General features: G+C 43.8%; 1 protein-coding gene across 1 annotated transcript in view; it reads left to right on the top strand.

The window, feature by feature from the left end:
* The first annotated feature begins 2,210 nt into the window (after window positions 1–2,210).
* ccdc87 (coiled-coil domain containing 87) overlaps window positions 2,211–19,753 on the top strand; it is a 122,994-nt gene continuing 105,451 nt past the window's right edge. Inside the window, exons 1-2 of the mRNA XM_078554627.1 lie at window positions 2,211–2,339; window positions 15,340–15,535. Coding sequence (XP_078410753.1) covers window positions 15,352–15,535 — 184 coding nt within the window. The 5' untranslated portion in view covers window positions 2,211–2,339; window positions 15,340–15,351. The remainder of the gene's footprint in view (window positions 2,340–15,339; window positions 15,536–19,753) is intronic.

Below are 19,753 nucleotides of genomic sequence, written 5' to 3'. Positions count from 1 at the left end.
GGAATTCCCATTTTATCTGATTATAATGGTATCTTCATTGACAGATTACATAGCATGTTGACATAAAAAGTATGACCAAGATTGATGATAAAAGGAAGTGAAATTTGTGGACAGCAAATGTGTGTACTCACAAGATTTTTTTATACACTATAGACTGTGCTGTGGTGGTTTTATTGAAAATACACATTCATGTCATTGCAAAACAAATATATCTTGGACCTCAGCAATGCATTTTATGAGCCATGACAATTGTTTAATACTGCTGTTGCTAAGATTTGAATATTTTGCTGTGATGTTTTCTGCTATATACCGAACAATAACCAATTTTTCTGTGATTTATTTAATCATTAGAGTTATTCTTCGTACATCATTTCACCTACATTAGTTTACCTTTAATTATCGGGAACATCCTTGAATGTGTTCCATCTTTTTTGGAGCTCCATGTTTGAATCCCTCTAATCAGGTTTCCGCCTCAACCACAGTACCAAACCAGTTCTTATCAAGGTCACAAATGACATCCTCTGTGACCGTGACAAAAGGTAAACTTTCCCTCTTTGTACTTCTCAACTTGTCTGCATATGGTTGACCATACCATTCTTCTCCAACATCTCTTCACAGTAATTTGGCTGGGTGGGATTGGTCTCACCTGTTTCTGAACTTTTCTATCTAATTGTAGGCAGAGAATCACTTCCAATAGCTTCTCGTCCTGCTCCTGCATCATTACCTCTGGTGTGCCCCAAGGATCTATCTTTGGCATCCTCCTATTTGCCATCTACATACTACCCCTTGGCCACATCATCCAAAAGCAGTGTTAGGTTTCAAGGTATGCAAATGATACCCTCCACCTCATCATCACCTCTCCCGACTCCTCCACTGTTGCTAAATGATCAGACTGCTTATCCAATATCCAATTCTGGGTGAGCAGAAATTTCCTCATATTAAATATTGGGAAAACTGAAGCCATTATTTTTCATCCCCAATCAAAATTCTGTTCCCTAGCTACTGATCCCATCCCTCACCCTGGCAGCCGTCTGAGATTAAGCCAGTCTGTTCGCAACGTTGGTGTCATATTTAACCCTGTGAAGAGCTTCCAACCACATATTTATACCATTACCAAGATTGCCTATTTCCACCTATTAACATTGCCCAATTTTACTCATCTGCTGCTGAAAGTCTCATTCGTGCCTTTGTTACCTCTGGACTTGAGTATTCCAATGCACCCCTGGTTGGTCTCCCACAATTCACCCTACATAAACTTGAAATCATCCGTAACTCTACTGCCTGTGCCCTAACTCTCAGAAACTCCTGTTCCCCTATCACGCCTATGCTATTTGACCTACATTGCCTTGATTTTAAAATTCTCATCCACCCAGCCCCACACCCCTCCGAGATATCTGTGCTCCTCCAATTCTGACCTCTTCGCCATTTGTGGCTGCACCTTCAGATGATTCGGCCCAAACTCTGGAATACTCTCCCTGCACCTCTCCGCCTTTCTACCTCACTTTCCTTCTTTACGACACTTTGACCAAGCTTTTGGCCATCTGAACTAATATCTACTTATACGGCATGTTTTGTTTCATGATGTCGCTGTGACGTGCCTTGGGACGTTTTATTACATTTGAGTTGCTGGATCTGTTCGGACTCTATCCCATTTAGCACGGTGATAGTGCCACACAACATGGGAGAGTATCCCCCCCAGTGTGAAGCTGGGACAGGGTCTCCACAAGGACTCTGCAGTGGTTGCCCCTATGCTGCTGTAGACATGTGAAGGGTACTTTTACTTCTTTATCAGATCAGTGTGGTTTGTGGATCTTCGGAAGGAGGTGGAAATGGGCTGTATGGGGGCTGGAGATCATATGGGAAGATCTCCAGTGGAGATGAGCTCTGCTCCTTGCTTTTCTGGGGAAGGGGAGGTGCTATTTGTGAGCGCATGCGCGTGGTGTAAAAAGACCGTTTGGATTGCGCTACATTAAAGCTCGTCTTTCGCAAGGATCAGTATGAAACCATGAATTAAAAATGAGACTGCGGATATTTCTCAATGTGATATTTGACATGAGCCTCAGCTGCGCCTCTCCCGGAATGCGAATGACTGGCGGCCCAGCGCTCTGTGTACGGCCTTACCCTAGCAACCGGGCGGCTCTCTCTCTCTCTCTCACTGGGATCCCTCCGCCGCACTGCGGAGAGTGGGGAGGCGGAGGGAGACTGGTAAAGAACGCTGGATAAAGAGTTCCCGCCTCAGTGGCCGAGACGACGGACGAGGCAGCAACGTCCCGGCAAACATGGATTGTCAGCATTGTGAGCCAGGCTGTGTGTTTCATACACACCAGCTGAACTCTCAGGTAAGGGGACATTTCTTACCATTATTCCCAGTTGTATGTGGCTGGGAGGATGCATGATGAGTTAAGATGCACCTCAGGGATAGTGGTTGATGATATCCACATAATACAATAACAACGTAGATGGCTAACATTTGTGTTCACATTGTAATTATAGTAACAGATAATGCTTAATTTGATTACTAGAAATTGACAGTTTGAGCATATTGTTTCTGACGTTTGCAGCCAGTTCTGTATTGTACTGTTTCTGTTGAAGAGTCATACGGACTCGAAACGTTAACTGTGTTCCTCTCCGCAGATGCTGCCAGACCTGCTGAGTTTTTCCAGGTATTTTTGTTTTTGTTCTGTATTGTACTGTTTCTGGACTGAACATGGAGTTATCTATTTACTTCATAAATATTCCATGGTAGAATTAGAATTCAATAAAAAATCTGGAATTAAACGTCGAATGATGACCATGAAACCATTCTCGATTGTCAAAAAATTGCGCAATCGCACAACGTTCAGCACCATTCGTGATTCCTCAGATACTGAAGCAGCCCATGTCCAAATGCAGCAAGACCTGAACAATATCCAGGCTTGGGCCGACAAGTGGCAAGTAGCATTTGCGCCAGGCAATGACCGTCTCCAACAAGAGAGAATCTAACCATCACCCCCTGATGTTCAATGGCATTACCATCACTGAATCCCCCACTATGAACATCCTGGGGGTTGCCATTGACCAGTAATTGAACTGGACTAGCCATATAAATACTGTGGCTACAAGAACAGGCCAGAGGCTAGGAATCCTGCGGTGAGTAACTCACCTCCTGACTCCCCAAAGTCTGTCCACCATCTACAAGGCACAGATCAGAAGTGTGAAGGAATACTCCCCACTCGCCTAGAAGGACAAGGGCTACAGATGGGTGGGAACACCACCACCTGGAAGTTCCCCTCCCAATCACTCTCCATCCTGACTTGGAAATATAATCGCCATTCCTTCACCGTTGCTGGGTCAAGATCCCGGAACTCTCTTCCTAACAGCGCTGTGGGTATACCTACAGCATATGGACTGCAGCGGTTCAAGGCAGCTCACCACCACCTTCTCAAGGGCAACTAGGCAATAAATGCTGGCCCAGCCAGCGAAGCCCACATCCTATGAATGAATTTTAAAAAACCCATCTGATACACATTTTGTTCACTAATGTCCTTTAGGGAAGGAAATCTGTTGTCCTTACCTGGTCTGGCCTACATATGACACCAGGCCCACAGCAATGTAGTTGACTCTTAAGTGCAGTCGGAAATGGAATCAGTCCCAGACACCACCAACACCACTGTCCCAGTGGCAGGACAGTCCCAGCAGAGGTGGTGGCACAGTGGTTGTGGTTTCCCTGGGAGTCCTCAACATAGACTCCAGACCCCATGAAGTCTCATGGCATCAGGTCAAACATGGGCAAGGAAACCTCCTTCTGGTTACCATGTACAGCACCTCCCCCAACTTCAGATGATGAATCAGTGCTTCTCCATTATGGAACACCACTTGGAGGAAGTACTGAGGGTGGCAAGAGTGGCTTGGTAGCACCACTGCTAGCCAAGCCTAAAGGACATAGCTGCTACACTGGCTCTGCGACAGGTGGTGAGGCAGCCAACAAGAGGGAAGGATATACTTAACTTCATCCTCACCAATCTGCCTGTCGCAGATGCGTCTGACCGTGACAGTATCGGTAGGAGTGATCATCACACAGTCCTTGTGGAGACAAAATCCTGTCTTCACATTGAGGATACCCTCCATTGTGTTGTGTGGCACTACCATCATGCTAAATGGGATAGTTTTGAACAGATCGAGCAACTCAAGACTGGGCATCCATGAGACAGCAGAATTGTATACAACCACAATCTGTAACTTCATGGCTTGGTATATCCCACTGTACCATTACCACCAAACCAGTTCAATGAAGAGTGCAAGAAGGCATGCCAGGAGCAGCCCCAGGCATACTTTAAAATGAGGCGTCAGCCTGGTGAAGCTACAACTCAGGACTACTTGCGTGCCAAACAGCGTAAGCAGCATGCGATAGAGCTGAGTGAACTCACAAACAACGGATCAGATCTAAGCTTTGCAGTCCAGTTGTGAATGGTGGTGGTATTAAACAATTAACAGGAGGAGGATGCTCCACAGATATCCCGATCCTCAATGATGGGGCAGCGTATCACATCAGCGCAAAAGATAAGACTAAAGCATTTGCAAAATTCTTCAGTCAGAAGTGCCGAGTGGATGATCCATCTCAGCCTCCTCCTGAGTTCCCCAGCATCACAGGTGCCAGTTTTCAGCCAATTTAATTCACTCCACGTGATTTCAAGAAATGGCTGAAGGCACTGGATACTGCAAAGGCTACGGGCTCTGACAATATTCCGGCAATAGTACTGAAGACTTTTGCGCCAGAACTTGCCGTGACCCTAGCCAAGCTGTTCCAGTCAGCTACAACACTGGCATCTACCCTGCAATGTGGAAAATTACCCAGGTACACAAAAAGCAGGACAAATCAAGCCCAGCCAATTAGTGTCCCATCAGTCTACTCTCCATCATCAGTAAAGTGACAGAAGGGGTAATTAACATTGCTTCAAGTGGCACTTGCTTAGCAATAACCTGCTCACTGACTTTCAGTTTGGGTTCTGCCAGGATCACTCAGCTCCTGACTTCATTACAGCCTTGGTTCAAACATGGACGAAACAGCTGAACTCCAGAGTTGAGGTGAGGGTGACTGCCCTTGACATGAAGGCAGCATTTGACCAGGTATGGCATCAAAGAGGCCTCGGAAAACTGAAATCAGTGGGAATCGGGGGAAAATTCTCCGCTGGTTGGAGTCATAGCTAGCAAAAGGAAGATGGTTGTGGTTTGTGGAGGTCAATCATCTCAGTTCCAGGACATCACTGCAGGAGTTCCTCAGGGTAGTGCCCTGGGCCCAGCCATCTTTAGCTGCTTCATCAATGACCTTCCTTCCATCATAAGGTCAGAAGTGGGGATGTTCACTGATAATTGCACAATGTTCAGTACCATTCTCAATTCCTCAGATACTGAAGCAGCCTGTTCCCATATGCAGCAAGACCTAGACGATACTAATGCTTGGGCTGATAAGTGATGAGTAACATTTGCGTCACACAAGTGCCTGCAATGATCAAGGCATTGCCCCTTGACATTCAATAGCATTACCATCTCTGAATTCTGTACTATCAACATCCAATTAACATTGACCAAAAACTGAACTGGACTAGTCATATAAATACTGTGGCTGCAGGTTAAAGGCTAGGAATTCCGAGGTGAGTAACTTACCCCCTGACTCCCCAGATCCTATCATACGAACATATGAATTAGGAGCAGGAGGAGGCCACTCGGCCCTTCAAGCCTGCTCCACCATTCAATAAGATCATGACTGATCTAAATGTAACCTCAAACCCACATTCCTGCCTACCCCGATCACCTTTTGCCCCCTTGTTAATCAAGAATCTATCTAGCTCTGCCTTAAAAATATTCAAAGACTCTGCTTACACTACCTTTGAGGAAGAGTTCTAAAGACTCACAACCCTCTGAGGGGAAAAAATTCACCTCATCTCTGTCTTAAATGAGCTACCCCTTATTGTTAAACAGTGATCCCTAGTTCTAGATTCTTGCACCCTTCACATCCACCCTGTCAAGATTCCTCAGGATCTTAAAGGTTTCAATTAAGTTGCCTCTTACTCTTCTAAATTTCAGTGGATACAAGCTTAACCTGTCCAGCCTTTCCTCATAAGACAACCTGCCCATTCCTGGTATTAGTCTAGTAAGCTGTCTCTGAACTGCTTCTAACGCATTTACATCTTTCTTTAAATAAGGAGACCAGTACTGTACAGAGTACTCCAGATGTGGTCTCACTAGTGCCCTGTATAAGTGAATCATAACCTCCCTACTTGTGTAATCAATTCTCCTCACAATAAATGATAACATTCTATTAGCTTTCCTAATTACCTGCTGTACCTGCATACTAACCTTTTGTGATTCATACACTAGGACACGCAGATCCCTCTGAATCTCAGACCTCTGCAATCTCTCACCATTTAGATAATAAGCTTCTTTATTATTCTTCCTGCCAAAATGAATGATTTCACATTTGTCCACAGTATACTCCATTTGCCTGATCTTTGCCCACTCGCTTAACCTATCTATGTCACTTTGTAGCCTCTTTACATTCTCTTCACAATTTACTTTCCTACCTATCTTTGTGTCATCAGCAAATTTAGCCACCTTTCCTTCACCCAAGCCATTTATATAAGTTGTAAAAACTTGAAGTCCCAGCACTGATCCCTGTGGCACATCACTCATCACGTCCTGCCAACCAGAAAAAGACACATTTATGTCAACACTCTGCTTTCTGTTAGCAAACCAATATTCTATTCATGTCAATATGATATCCCCTACACCATGAGCTTTTATTTTCTGCAATAACCTTTGATGTGGCACTCAATCAAATGCCTTCTGGAAATCTAAGTATAGTACATCCACCGGTTCCCCTTTATCCAAGCACATGTGACTCCTTCAAAGAACACCAATAGCTTGGTTAAACATGATTTCCCTTTTACAAAACCATGTTGACTCTGCCTAATTGCCTTGAATTTTTTGAAGTGCCCTGCTATAACATCTTTAATAATAGCTTCTAGCATTTTCATTTTTTGCTGTTCTTTATATTCTTTCCAATCTCCTGACCTGCGTTTTTGTGTAATTCTATGCTTTTTTTGTAAGTTTGATACTCTCTTTAACTTTTTTAGTTAACCACGGATGGTGGGCCCTCCCTTTGGAATTTTTCTTTCTCATTGGAATGTATATATTCTGTGTATTCTGAAATATCCCTTTAAATGTCTGCCACTGAACTGCTATTAACATATCCCTTAACCTCATTTGCCAGTTCACTTTAGCTAGCTCTGCTTTCATGCCCTCATAATTGCCCTTATTTAAGTTTAAAATGCTAGTCTTGGACGCACTTGTTTCTCCCTCAAAATGAATGTAAACTTCAATTATATTATGATCGCTGCTCCCTAGGGGTGCCTTAACTATGAGGTTCTCAATTAATCCTATCTCGTTCCTCAATACCAGGTCTAGTATAGCCTGCTCTCTGGTTGGCTCCAGAACGTGCTGTTCTAAAAAACTATCTCAAAAACATTCCATGAACTCCTAATCTACGCTACCTTTGCCTGTCAGAGTTTTCCAGTCTATGGGCAGGATTTTCCCGTCGGCGAGCAGGGTTGGGGCCAGCTCGCTGACGCGTAAAATGACACACGGTGACATGGGTGGAACTCCTGACAACACCGCGCCCCATTAAAATTTTCAGGTAGGCGGGGGCGCAGCAAAATCAGCTGTGCGCCCGCCAACTTGTCAATGGCCAACTGAGGCCATTGACAGAGTCATTTAAGTAATTAATGGACCTGCCCGTCCAACCTTAAGGTTGGTGGGCAGGCCAGGAGCCCAGGCGGGAATTAGAAAAAGCATGAAACCTCATCCACGGGCAGGATGAGGTTTCGTGTAGGTTTTAAAAAATTTAATTAAAGTTTTTAAAAAAGTTATGGACATGTCCCAACTCATGTGACAGCGTCACATGAGGGGACATGTCAGGGATTTTTTTTTTCTATTTTTAATATTTTTTACTGTAGAGACGATCTCCCTGAGGCAGCACTTAGCCTCAGGGAGATGAGTGCGCTCTTTCGTGAGCATGTGCGAAAGAGCGCACTCTCAGGTTTAGGGATTCCTCCCTGCCCACACGGGGAGCGCATAGTGCTTCCGTGCAGACATCACACTGGACAGGCCTTAATTGGCCCGCCCACGTAAAATGGTGGCACGCCCCCAATTGGGGGCGCCGATTGGCGCCCGCACTTCAACTTCCCCCCTGACGGGGGGAAAATCCTGCCCTATATGTAGATTAAAATCCCCCATGATTATTGCTGTACCTTTCTGGCAAGCTCCGATTATCTCTTATTTTATACTCTGTCCTACTGTGAAGTTACAATTAGGAGGCCTGTACACCACTCCCACCAGTGACCTATTGCCTTTATCATTGCTCATCTCAACCCAAACCGCTTCTACATCCTGGTTTCCTGAACTTAGATCATCCCTCTCTAATGTGCTAATACCATCGTTAATTAACAGAGCCACCCCTCCACCTTTTCCTAACTTCCTGTCCTTCCTGAATGTCATAACCCTTCAATATTCAGGTCCCAATCTATGTCATCCTCTAGCCATGTCTCTGTCAGATCGTACTTTTTTATTTCTGTTTGTGCTATCAGCACATCTGTTTTGTTTCGAATGCTACCATGTATTTAGATACAGAGCCTTTAGTTTTGTCCTTTTATTATTTTTGTAATGTCTAGTCTTATCTGCTGATTTACTCTTAGATTTTACTCTCTGTCCTTCCTGTCATAGTCTGTTTATCATTTCCCGTATTAATACCTTCTCTCTTGTCTTGTCTCTATTCTTTGGTTTTCTACATCTTCCCAAATTTGATCCCTTGCCCCTACTATTCAGCTTAAAACCCTCTCTACTTCCCTAGTTAGTTGGCTTGCACGGACATCAGCCCCAGCATGGTTCAGCTGTCCACCATTTACAGGGCACAAATCAGGAATGTAATGGAATACTCTCCGCTTGCTTGGATGAATGCATGTCTAACAACACTCAAGAAACTCAACACCATCCAAGGCAAAGCAGCCCGCATGATTGGCACCCCATCCACCACCTTCACCATTCACTCCTTCCACCACTGACGGACAATGGCAGCAGATTGTACTATATACAAGATGCACTGTAGCAACGCACCAAGGCTCCCTCGACAGCACCTTCCGAACCCATGGTATCTAGATACCACCTAGAAGGACAAGGGCAGCCAATACATGGGAACACTACCATCTGCAAGTTCCCCTTCAAGCCACACACCACCCTGACTTGGAACTATATTGCCATTCCTTCCCTGTCGCGGGATCAAAATCCTGGAACCCCCTTCCCAGCAGCACTGTGGGTGCACCTGCTCAGATGGACTGCAGCAGTTCAAGAAGGCGGCTCACCACCACCTTCTCAATGAATAATAAATACTGGCCTTGCTAGCACCTCCCACATCCATAAAAGAAGAAAAAAGCTAGATTGTAGTCGTAGAGCGATAGGTTTAGAGGGAGCGGAATTCTTAAAATGCATCCAGGAGAGCTTTTTAAGCCAGTACGTAGAAGGTCCTACAAGAGAGGGGGCGATCCTGGACTTAATTTTAGGGAGTGAAGCCGGGCAAGTGGTAGAGATATCAGTAGGGAAACATTTTGTAGATAGTGATCATAACTCCGTTAGAATCAAGGTTATTATGGAAAAGGACAACCAGGGACAGAAATCAGAGTTCTAAATTGCAGGAAGGCCGATTTTAATAAGATCAGATATGATTTGGCCAGAGTGGACTGGGAGCAGCTACTTTTAGGTAAATCTGCATCATAGAAGGAAATAGGGACAGTACAAGGCCAACATATTCCAGTAAAGATAAAGGGTGGGACCAACAAATTCAGGGAACCCTGGATGTCGAGGGATATACAGGATTGGATAAAGAGAAAAAGGGAGGCTTATGGCAGATACCGAGGGCTCAAAACAGCAGAAGCCCTAGAGAAGTATTGACTGTGTAGGGGGGACCTTAAAAATGAAATTAGAAGAACAAAAAGGGGGCATGAAAAAACATTGGAAAGGTAAAATAAAGGAAAATCCAGTTATTTTACAAGTACATTAAGAGTAAGAGGATAACTAGGGAAAGAATAGGGCCCATTAAGGACCATAGTGGTAATTTGTGTGTGGAGCTGGAAGACGTAGGTAGTGTTCTTATTGAATACTTTGTTTCGGTGTTCACAAGTGAGGAGGATGACGTGGGTATGGAAATCAGGCAGAAGGACTGTGATATAATTAAAGAAATTAGCATAGAAAGGGAGGATGTTCTAAGTGGTCTGGCAGGTTTAAAAGTAGATAAATCTCCAGACCTGGATGAAATGTATCCCAGGCTGTTGAGTGAGGCAAGGGAGGAGAAAGCAGGGGTGCTGGCAATAATTTTCAATACCTCTCTGGCCACAAGAGAGGTGCCAGAAGACTGGAGGACAACCAATGTGGTACCGTTATTCAAGAAGGGAGGAAGGGATAAACCAGGGAACTATAGGCCAGTCAGTCTAATCTCAGTGGTGGGGAAACTATTGGAAGCAATTCTGAGAGACAGAATTAATCTACACTTGGAGAGGCAGGGATTAATCAAGGACAGTCAGCATGGTTTTGTTAAGGGGAGATCATGCCTGACCAATTTGATTGAATTTTTTGAAGAGGTGCCCAGATGTGTAGATGAGGGCAATGCATTTGATGTAGTCTACTTGGACTTCAGCAAGTCTTTCGATAAGGTCCCGTGTGGGCGACTGATAACGAAGGTAAAAGCCCATGGGATCCACGGCAATTTGGCAAATCGGATCCAGAATTGGCTGAGTGGCAGGAAGTAGAGGGTGATAGTCGAGGGGTGTTTTTGTGACTGGATGCCTGTGTCCAGTGGGGTTCCACAGGGTGTTGGGTCCCTTGCTGTTTGTGGAATATATACGCGATTTAGACTTGAATGTAAGAGGGTTGATCAGTAAGTTCGCGGATGACACAATAATTGGTGGGGTGGTAAATAGTGAGGAGGATAGCCTTAGATTACAGGAGGATGTACGTGAGCTGGTCAGATGGGCTGATCAGTGGCAAATGGAATTTAATCCGGATAAGGGTGAGGTAATGCACTTGGGCAGGACAAACAAGGCACGGGAATACACGATGAACAGTAGGACCCTGGGAAATACCGAGGATCAGAGGGACTTTGGTGTGCATGTCCGCCGGTCCCGTAAGGTAGCGGGACAGGAAGATAAGGTAGTTAAGAAGGCATAAGGGATACCTGCCTTTATTGGCCGAAGCATAGAATATAAAAACAGGGAGGTTATGCTGGAACTGTATAAAACGTTGGTTAGGCTGCAGCTCGAGTATTGTGTGCTGTTCTAGAATCCGCATTATAAGAAGGATGTGATTGCACTAGAGAGAGTACAAAGGAGATTTACCAGGATGTTGCCTGGGTTGGAGAGTTTTAGTTGTGAGGAGAGATTGGATAGACTGGGGTTATTTTCCCTGGAGCAGAGGAGATTGAGGGGGGACATGATTGAGGTGTATAACATTATGAGAGGCATAGATAGGGTAGACAGGCAGGAACTTTTCCTCTTGGTGGAGGGATTAATAACCAAGGGGGCATAGATTTAAGGTAAGGGGCAGGAGGTTTAGAAGGGATGTGAGGAAGAATTTTTTCACCCAGAGGATGGTGGGAATCTGGAACTCACTGCCAGAAAGGGTGGTAGAGGCAGAAACCCTCATAAGATTTAAGTAGTATTTGGTTGTGCATTTGCGTTGCCATGGCATACAAGGCTATGGGCCTAGTGCTGGAAAATGGGATTAGAATAGTTAGGCAATTGTTTGACCGGCGCAGATTTGATGGGCTGAAGGGCCTTTTTCTGTGCTGTAGACCTCTATGACTCGACGACTCTATGACATTGCAGAGGAAGAGGAGCAGATGGATGGCCCAGGGAATGCATCTCTAGTGATTTATGGTTTGAAAAAACAAGGTGGAAAATGGCAAATAATTCCCAATGATAACAACTTGCATTTATATAGCACTTTTGATGTAGTAAACATCTTCAGGCAGTCCACAGAAGTGGAACAGACACCGAGTAGCAGTAGAAGATTTAGTCGTGATTCAAGGTATGGTCAACAAACTAGATTTCGAGGAAAAGGAAGAATGGTAGTAAGACTAAGGAATTTAGGAAGCATGTTTCACAGTTTAGGAAATATGGTGCAAATAACTGAAGACTTTGTTATTAGAGCTGGAGGCAGGTATCGTACAAAGGAAACTAGAGTTGCAGGAGTGGAGGGCAAAATCTGGAAGAGGTTGCAGAGGTAGATTGAGGCAAAGCCACAATGGGAGTTATAAATGAGAAGAAAGATCTTGAATTTAATACACTGGGTTCAGGAATTGACAAAGACCAGGAGTGATAGATGAGTAGGACTTTGTGTTTTATAGGGTGCAGGCAAGTAGCTTTAGAAACAGTGAGAGTTTCAGGTGGATCATGGGAGGCTGCTGAGGTAAATGTAATAGATATTGAACCACAGAGTTAATGAAGGAGAAGTAGTAGTGTAGTTAGTTGTAGTGTAGTTAAGGCAAACGTAGGGTTGGGTGATGCTGAAGTGGAAAGGAGAAGCACTTCGTGATGGATTTAAAGCTGAACTCCAGAACATACCAAGATTGTACACCATTGTATTCAACCCGAGTAAGCAGTCAGGGAAGGGGAATAGAGTGGGAACTAGGGTGCGGAGTTTTTGGTGGGAACTGAAAGAAAGGAAGAACTTGCTTTTATACAGTACTTTAATGTAGAAAATATCCCAAGTTGTTGCACAGAGGCATGATTGGGCAAAATTGAATGCTGAGGAATGGGATAGTAGGAGAGGTGACCAAACATTTGGCCGAAGAGGTGGTTTTTAAAGAGGCTCCTAAAGGAGAACAAGTGGAAGGGTTTAGGGACCTCATAACGTTACAAAACTTAAAAAATGTAATCACTGTTCTTTGTAGGCAAATATGGCAGCTATTTTGTGCACAGTAAAGTCCACCAGGCAGCAGTGGAATAAATGGCCGGTTACTCTGTTGCCTTGCTCTTCTTAACTAATGTCATGGAATCTTTTATATCCACATGATCAGGAAGATGGCTGTCAGCTTGAAGTCTGTCTTGAACAAGCATCTCAGAAATTGCATCACTTGCTCAGTGTCAACCTAGATATGTGCTCAAATATTAAAACAGGTCTTAACATGTTGCTTCAGTCTTGCTAATATTAAGTTGGGTATTTATTATTTAGCATGTGCATAATCACAGAACTAAGCAATAGCCTTGTCAGTGGCTGGATGGAGTTCTTTAATCTCATCTTCAAGTTTAGCCAGCGGACGTTCCTCAATAATGTGAGTCATTGTTTGGACTGCAGCACAGCTGCAGCCTGGATGGCCTTGGAGACCCCACTGATGTTGGGTGGCTGCGCAGAGGCTTTGGCCATTCCATGAATGATTTAAAAGGGCCCACAGTCACTGTGGGAGATTAAAGCCAGGTGGACAAGCAGTAGGATCTACAATGAGCAAGTGGTTTCTGGTGGATCTTTTTCCCTGCCAAACCTCCTGCCATAGGTCCTCAGCTGTTACTCCTTGGTGTGGTGAGTTTAAACGTATGGGATGGTGTTAAGGAAAGCATACTGCTGGTGGGTTGAGGAGGTCATTGAATAAGGGCAGGCTTGTGTTGGAGTAGACCTTCTCCAGTAGCTTGGCTGTTGCAATTACCCTCCTGATGTCAGGGATAGGGAGCATTGTTGCTCAGCACTGGGATCCAGGAGAGGTGAGTTGGTCGAAGAGTACCTATGATGATGTGCATTATTGAAGTTGAGTTGCACATTGATAAGTTTGATGTGGGCAGATTGGTACCATACTGGTGCGCAGTATTCTGCAGTTGAGCACATGATGGCAAGAGGAGAGGTCCTTAGGGTCTTGAGGTACCAGCCAGTTTACTGAGGAGGTTATTGCAGATTTAAATTTTTTCTACAGCCTTGATGAGGTGATGTTAGGGTTCTGTCAAGGGTGATGCCTAGATAAGCAGGGTGGGGACCCTGCTTCAATCTCTGACCATCCAGGGTGATGCTCAGTCCCCTCTTAGCATTGTGAAGAAGACTGTTTTATTGGTGCTCGATTGTAGGCACCATGACTTGCAATAGTTGGCAAGCTTTGCAATATCGTTGTTTAATGTGTCTTCCACTTCTGGGAAAGTCTGAGTCTCTATGCCACAGCAATGTCATCTGCATAGGTAAACTTCTGGGACCGGCTGCGTCGTTGGTGTACAAATTGAACAGGGTTGAGGATAAGACAACCCCCTGGGTAGCTCATTGTCTGTTTCCTCCAGGCGCTAGTCTTGTCATTCATATGAAATCTGCTGCCTGTGCTGGAGTAGCAGTTCAATGGCTTTAGTAACACAGGGAGGGAGAACTCTTGGTATTTTGACAAATAGACCAATGTGCCAGGCTCTTTCATACGCTGCAGTGAGGTCATGGAAAATTACCCCTATTTTGAGCTTCCTTTGAAAGCCAATTTCAATGAAAGTGGTTAATGCAAGGACCTGATCAGATGTGCTTCTTCCTTGCTTGGTCTGCACACAGGATATCCTCCAGTTCTGGCTTGATCTGCTGTAAGATTAGGCACTCCGTTACCCTAAAGCTAATGACAGCATTGGTTGGGGAGGGGGGGCGGGGGGGAGGTGTGCTCTACTACCCTGAAGCATAATGGTAGCAGGGATATTAACTGGTAGTTTGAAGGTAATTTAGGTTTTTGCCTGGTTTTGGGAGACCATTGACTTTAGACATGCACCGGGATTTTGGCAGTCTTCCCTTGCATATGACCCTTGTAAAGAATTGAGCCAATCTGGAGCGGGCCCATGGGCCAAGGCGTTTTAGGAACTCAGGGAGGATGTTGTTATAATCAACAATTAATGAGTAAGAAATTAATATAAATAATAAAAAATGAGGATAGCAATGAATCAGCGTCCTCATCACACCACCCATCAATAGCCAGCTCACATTGGGGAAGCCAATGATCTTCCTAGTAAAGCGAACTCAACAAGTCTGCACTTGAAGAATCCTGGTATCGTGGAACCAAAAACTGCCAGCAATTTGAAATCCATTAAGTTGGGTAAAGTTCAGATATGATGATGTTGGACAATAGTGAAACAGTGCAGTTCAAATTGAGGATGGTGAAGGATAGCTAGAGCTGAGTCGATATATATGTAGAAGCTGACTTCACCCCTACAAATGGTGTGAACATGAGGCAGGATAGTTTACTTTTTTTAAATTGCCAACTTGTGAAATTTTGACCATATGCAAAATACATTTTGGTTATGTTCTTTTCAACAGTGATTTCCTACAATGATGACTAAAAGTCTTGGTGGAACAATTATGGAAGTTAAAAGCAACAAGCTATCAAATAAAAATGGTTTATATTCTATGGTTCAAAGCACAGCTGCAGCTAAGGAACTCCACCAACGATATAAAGACATACTGGAACCTCTAAGTCTCTTCACATCCAGCACAGAACCCATAAAACCGCCAGGTACTCCTACATATTATGGCTTAATGAATGTCAGTTTCTTTGAGATAGAAATATATTTTGGCAGTATAACAAAAAATTCTTTTTTCTCTTTTCTGCTGTGCAGTGCTGTGGGAGAGGGAGTGAGGTTAGAGACAAAGAAAGAATAAACTTGCATTTACAAAGTACCTTTCACATGATTTCAGCATCTCCCAAAGCACTTTACAGCCAATGAAGTACGTATGAAGTGTAGTCACTGATGTTCCCTGTAAGCTGCGCTGGACCGCAGTCCTCAGCACGCCAAAACCTAATGCGCAGGGAACAAAGAAACGCCTCCTTTTAGATGTGTACATGCACAGCCATGTGGCAATCTTTAAGGGACCGTGCAGTGCAACAAATGGGCCAGTGAAAGAAAAATTAGAAGGAACATTGGTAGTCAGTGTTGCAATGTTGGAAATATGCAGCTAATTAGCGCATAGCAAGGTCCCATAAACAGTAATGAGATAATGATGAGATCATTTTTGTGAAGCTGTTTGAGAGATAAATATTGGGCAGAGCATTTCACAGAATTCCCTTAACCTGCTTTGTAAACAGTCCCCAATACTTGTACCAGGTGTGTTTATAAGAAAACAATTTGCATATTTTGCTCAATTGCCGGTATAATGTAGCCATGTCAAAAGAATTAAAAATCATTTGTCAGTTGCCCTTGAGTGGCTGCTGAGCAGAATTTGTTCCTTAGAATTAAGAGGAAGTGTTTTGGGAAAATAACCCAGCTATTATCAGACAGTTTTAGGGCTGGTGTTATAGTGGAGCGCCATATGCATTTACCAGGCCATCCTTGGATATATGCTTAGAACTCTACTCCCCAGATATTTTTTCATGTTATAAAAACACTGACCAAGGGCTGGATTTTCGTAGAGCCGGTAAGAATCCATGGACTTTTGAAAACATCGGGCGGGTCCTGGATATGTAAAGTTCCGCCCTCATTTTCGACAGATCCAGTTTTTGCTAACATGGGGAAGGAAGCAGGGCATGAATCACACAGGAAGGAAACCAGAACTCAGCAGGGCTATTTGAACTTAGTGGTTTCCTTAAACAGACACTATTTTGGCTGTTGCAAGGGATTTAGTGTGGGAGTGTAGTGTGTGAGTTAAGAATTGATGGAATAGATGTAAACTCTCTTGAAGGGCAGATAAGCTCTGTTTAAGTGTCATGGGGCTAGATTTTATGACCTCCCTGCCAGGCATGTTTTTGGCAGGGGGTGTGGCACATAAAATATGACAGGTGGCTAGCCAACCACCTTCCCTCCCATCCTGACCCATTCGCCATAAAATGTTAGGCAGGCAACGAAATCAGCAATCCTCCCACCATTTTGAAAAATAATTAATGTGCAAATGAGCTTGTTAACAAACTAGTTGACCTGAATATCACGCTGCCCACGTCATAATAAAGTTGGCATGGGCATGCAGGCGGGAGTTTAACAAAACTGATTAAAAGGCAGGAAGGTAGGGGGGTAAGCCCTTCGGCGGGAGGGGGTGGGGGGGTTCCTTGTGCACATCAGGAGTATACCCCCCCCCCCCCCTCAAGATGTTACACCCCTTTCTTTAACCCACTCTTTAAACATGAAAAAAACAGGCTGAAGCTATGAGTGAGAATTAAAAAAAACCTCAGCTAGACTGTTTTGAATGACAGATTATCTGGTGTGGAATAGAAAAACACATTTCTTTTCGATTGTGTAGTTTCAATAGAATTCTGTTTTGACATTTCCCCAAGGGCTATTATTATGTCATTGTGAATGCTTGGCTGAATTTCAAAAGCTTGAATTATCTCAGCACGGGATTCTGAATTCAGTTTTATTGACAGCTTAAATAGGCAATTAAAGGATTAGCTGTCTTTGATGTGGAGTCTGAATAGAAGTTTGTTTTTATAAGAGATTAACCAATTGAGGATATTTAAACGTTTTGAATGGCTTTCTTGAAGAGGAGTTTTTCACTATTAATTGTGTAGGCGAGCTGTCTTAGATTGTTAGAAGTTTACTTTTTTCATCTCTACGTGGCTCCTGAAGCCTATCCATGGTGGATATTGAGTGAGTCGTTCTAGAGGCAGCAAGGGAGCATGAGGGGTCATGGGAGTTGGTGGGGCATGAGTTGGCATTAAGCTGGCACGAGGGTGATATGGTAGTGAAGGGGTTTGAGGGCTGGACGGCCTAACAGCTTCTAAAACAATGGGAAAAAGCCCCAGAAAACCTAGGCAGACCTTCTAACGAGCCCGCCTTGGCACTCACCTGCCCCTGTGGCCACCAAGGATCAGAGCGAAAATTGGATCTAATGAGGCTCTTTAAACCAAGGTGTGTCTACTGAGTCAGGAAATTTCTGAGTTTACAGTTTTATTGACAGTTTAAATAGGCTGTTAAATGAATTTGGCTGTCTTTGATGTGGTGTCTGAATTGAAGCTTGTTTGTTTTTATAAGAGATTAACCAATTGAGGATATTTAGACGTTTTGAATGGCTTTCTTGAATGGCAGTTTTTTCACTATTAATTGTGCAGGAGAGCTGTTTTAGATTGTTAAAAGTTTACTTTTTTCATCTCCACACGGCTCCTGAGGTCTGCCCACAGTGGATATTAAGTGAGTGTAATTTATTTAAAATTAATGTAATTTTATTTAAAATTAGCATATTCATAACTACCGTAGAAGAAAGCTCTGCATTGTTCATTGCTCAGCAAGATATTAACTGGAGACTCGTTGCAGTGATCATTAGAAAGGTTGTTCAATTATAGAGGATATCACAACAAAGCCTGATCCTGAGCTCATCTGACAATCCAGATAGTCTAGTACTTATTGTATTATGAACAGAAGCAGGAAGCCTGTATGATTATTTTGTTATTTGCTTTAATAAGGGGTATTGTGGTCATTTGAACATTTGGAATTGAAGCTAATTACTTTCCAGGACACTTAACCTCTGAGTCTTCAAGACCATTCCCTTTTCCTTTTTCAAACAGTGAATTAAAACATGGATTATGGTGTCTACCAGCACTGAGTAAATGAATCAACTATATTAGCAAATAAATACTATCTTTTGAAATGAATTAGATCATTGAAAATGTAAATCCAGTAGTGAGAGCTGTTCTGCAGTTTAAGGGTGTTTTTAACAAGCCACGTCATTTTTTTTACCCTTAATCATCTTGGATATTTGTGAAAATAGTTGATAAACTAACCAAATTTTAGAAAACAAGTCTGAGTCTTTGTCAATAGAATAATTGTTAACTTAACAACTAGCATTATGAAAATTGATGGTAGCTGAATTATGGTACCTAAAATCTTATGAACAAATTTGTACAATAAAGTCCTTCTGCAATTAGGGTTCAGGATCTAATGGCCCTTGGCATTGAAATGCAGCAACGAAATGGAAACTGAGAATAGATCTAATTGCTTGGGAAAACTGGTACCCTAGGGGCAGGATTTTCTTGCGGGCTTCTGAACCCCGCTGTCAGGCTCAAATGGGAGTGACAAGCCCAAACTGTGGATAGAATTTTGCCCTTGGCAGGCAGGCTTGGCAGGGGTGGGCGGGGGCGGTTGGGAAGCCAACCGCTGCCCGCGATCGGGACCGGACTGCGATTTCATGCTGGCGGGCCAATTAAGGCACACCCAGCGTGAAATGCGAGTGGCAACGCTGTGTGGGCTGGGAGGGTGGTTGGGGGGGGTGGGGGGGGGCGGTGAGTCGGGGTGGAGGAGGGCAAGTGGGCCGAGCACGAACTTCACAAATGCGCACAAGTGAGCGCTTCATAATCTCCCTGAGGCAGCACTTTTTAAGAAAGAAAATGAAGAAAATAAAAATGTAATAAAACATGTCCCCTCACATGACTCTGTCACGTGAGCAGAGACATGTTATTAATTAAAGTTTAAAACTTTTATTTTATTATTATTTGCCTTTGGATACCTCATCCCACTTGTGGGTGAGGTTTCCAAAAAAATGCAAAAGCCGCTTGGCTTTTTCGCCTGCCCGCCAACCGTTAGGTTGGATGGGCAGCAAAATATTTAAGTTAATTGATTATTTAATGTCCATAACAGGCCTTTTAATTGTCGGTGGGCGCATTGCTGACTCCGACGTGCACCCACCGATTGAACTATTGCATGACTGCACGTTGATGTCGGCAAGCTCAGCCAAAGTCAACGCACATCATTTCACGCTCGAGCGGGTCGGGCGCGCACCCACCCGCTGAGCGAAAATTTCTGCCCTGTGT

The sequence above is a fragment of the Cetorhinus maximus genome, chromosome 12, assembly GCF_964194155.1.
Source record: "Cetorhinus maximus chromosome 12, sCetMax3.hap1.1, whole genome shotgun sequence".
Classification (NCBI taxonomy): domain Eukaryota; kingdom Metazoa; phylum Chordata; class Chondrichthyes; order Lamniformes; family Cetorhinidae; genus Cetorhinus; species Cetorhinus maximus.
Note: the sequence above shows the minus strand (reverse complement) of the source record. Positions and strands in the feature narration are given on the sequence as shown.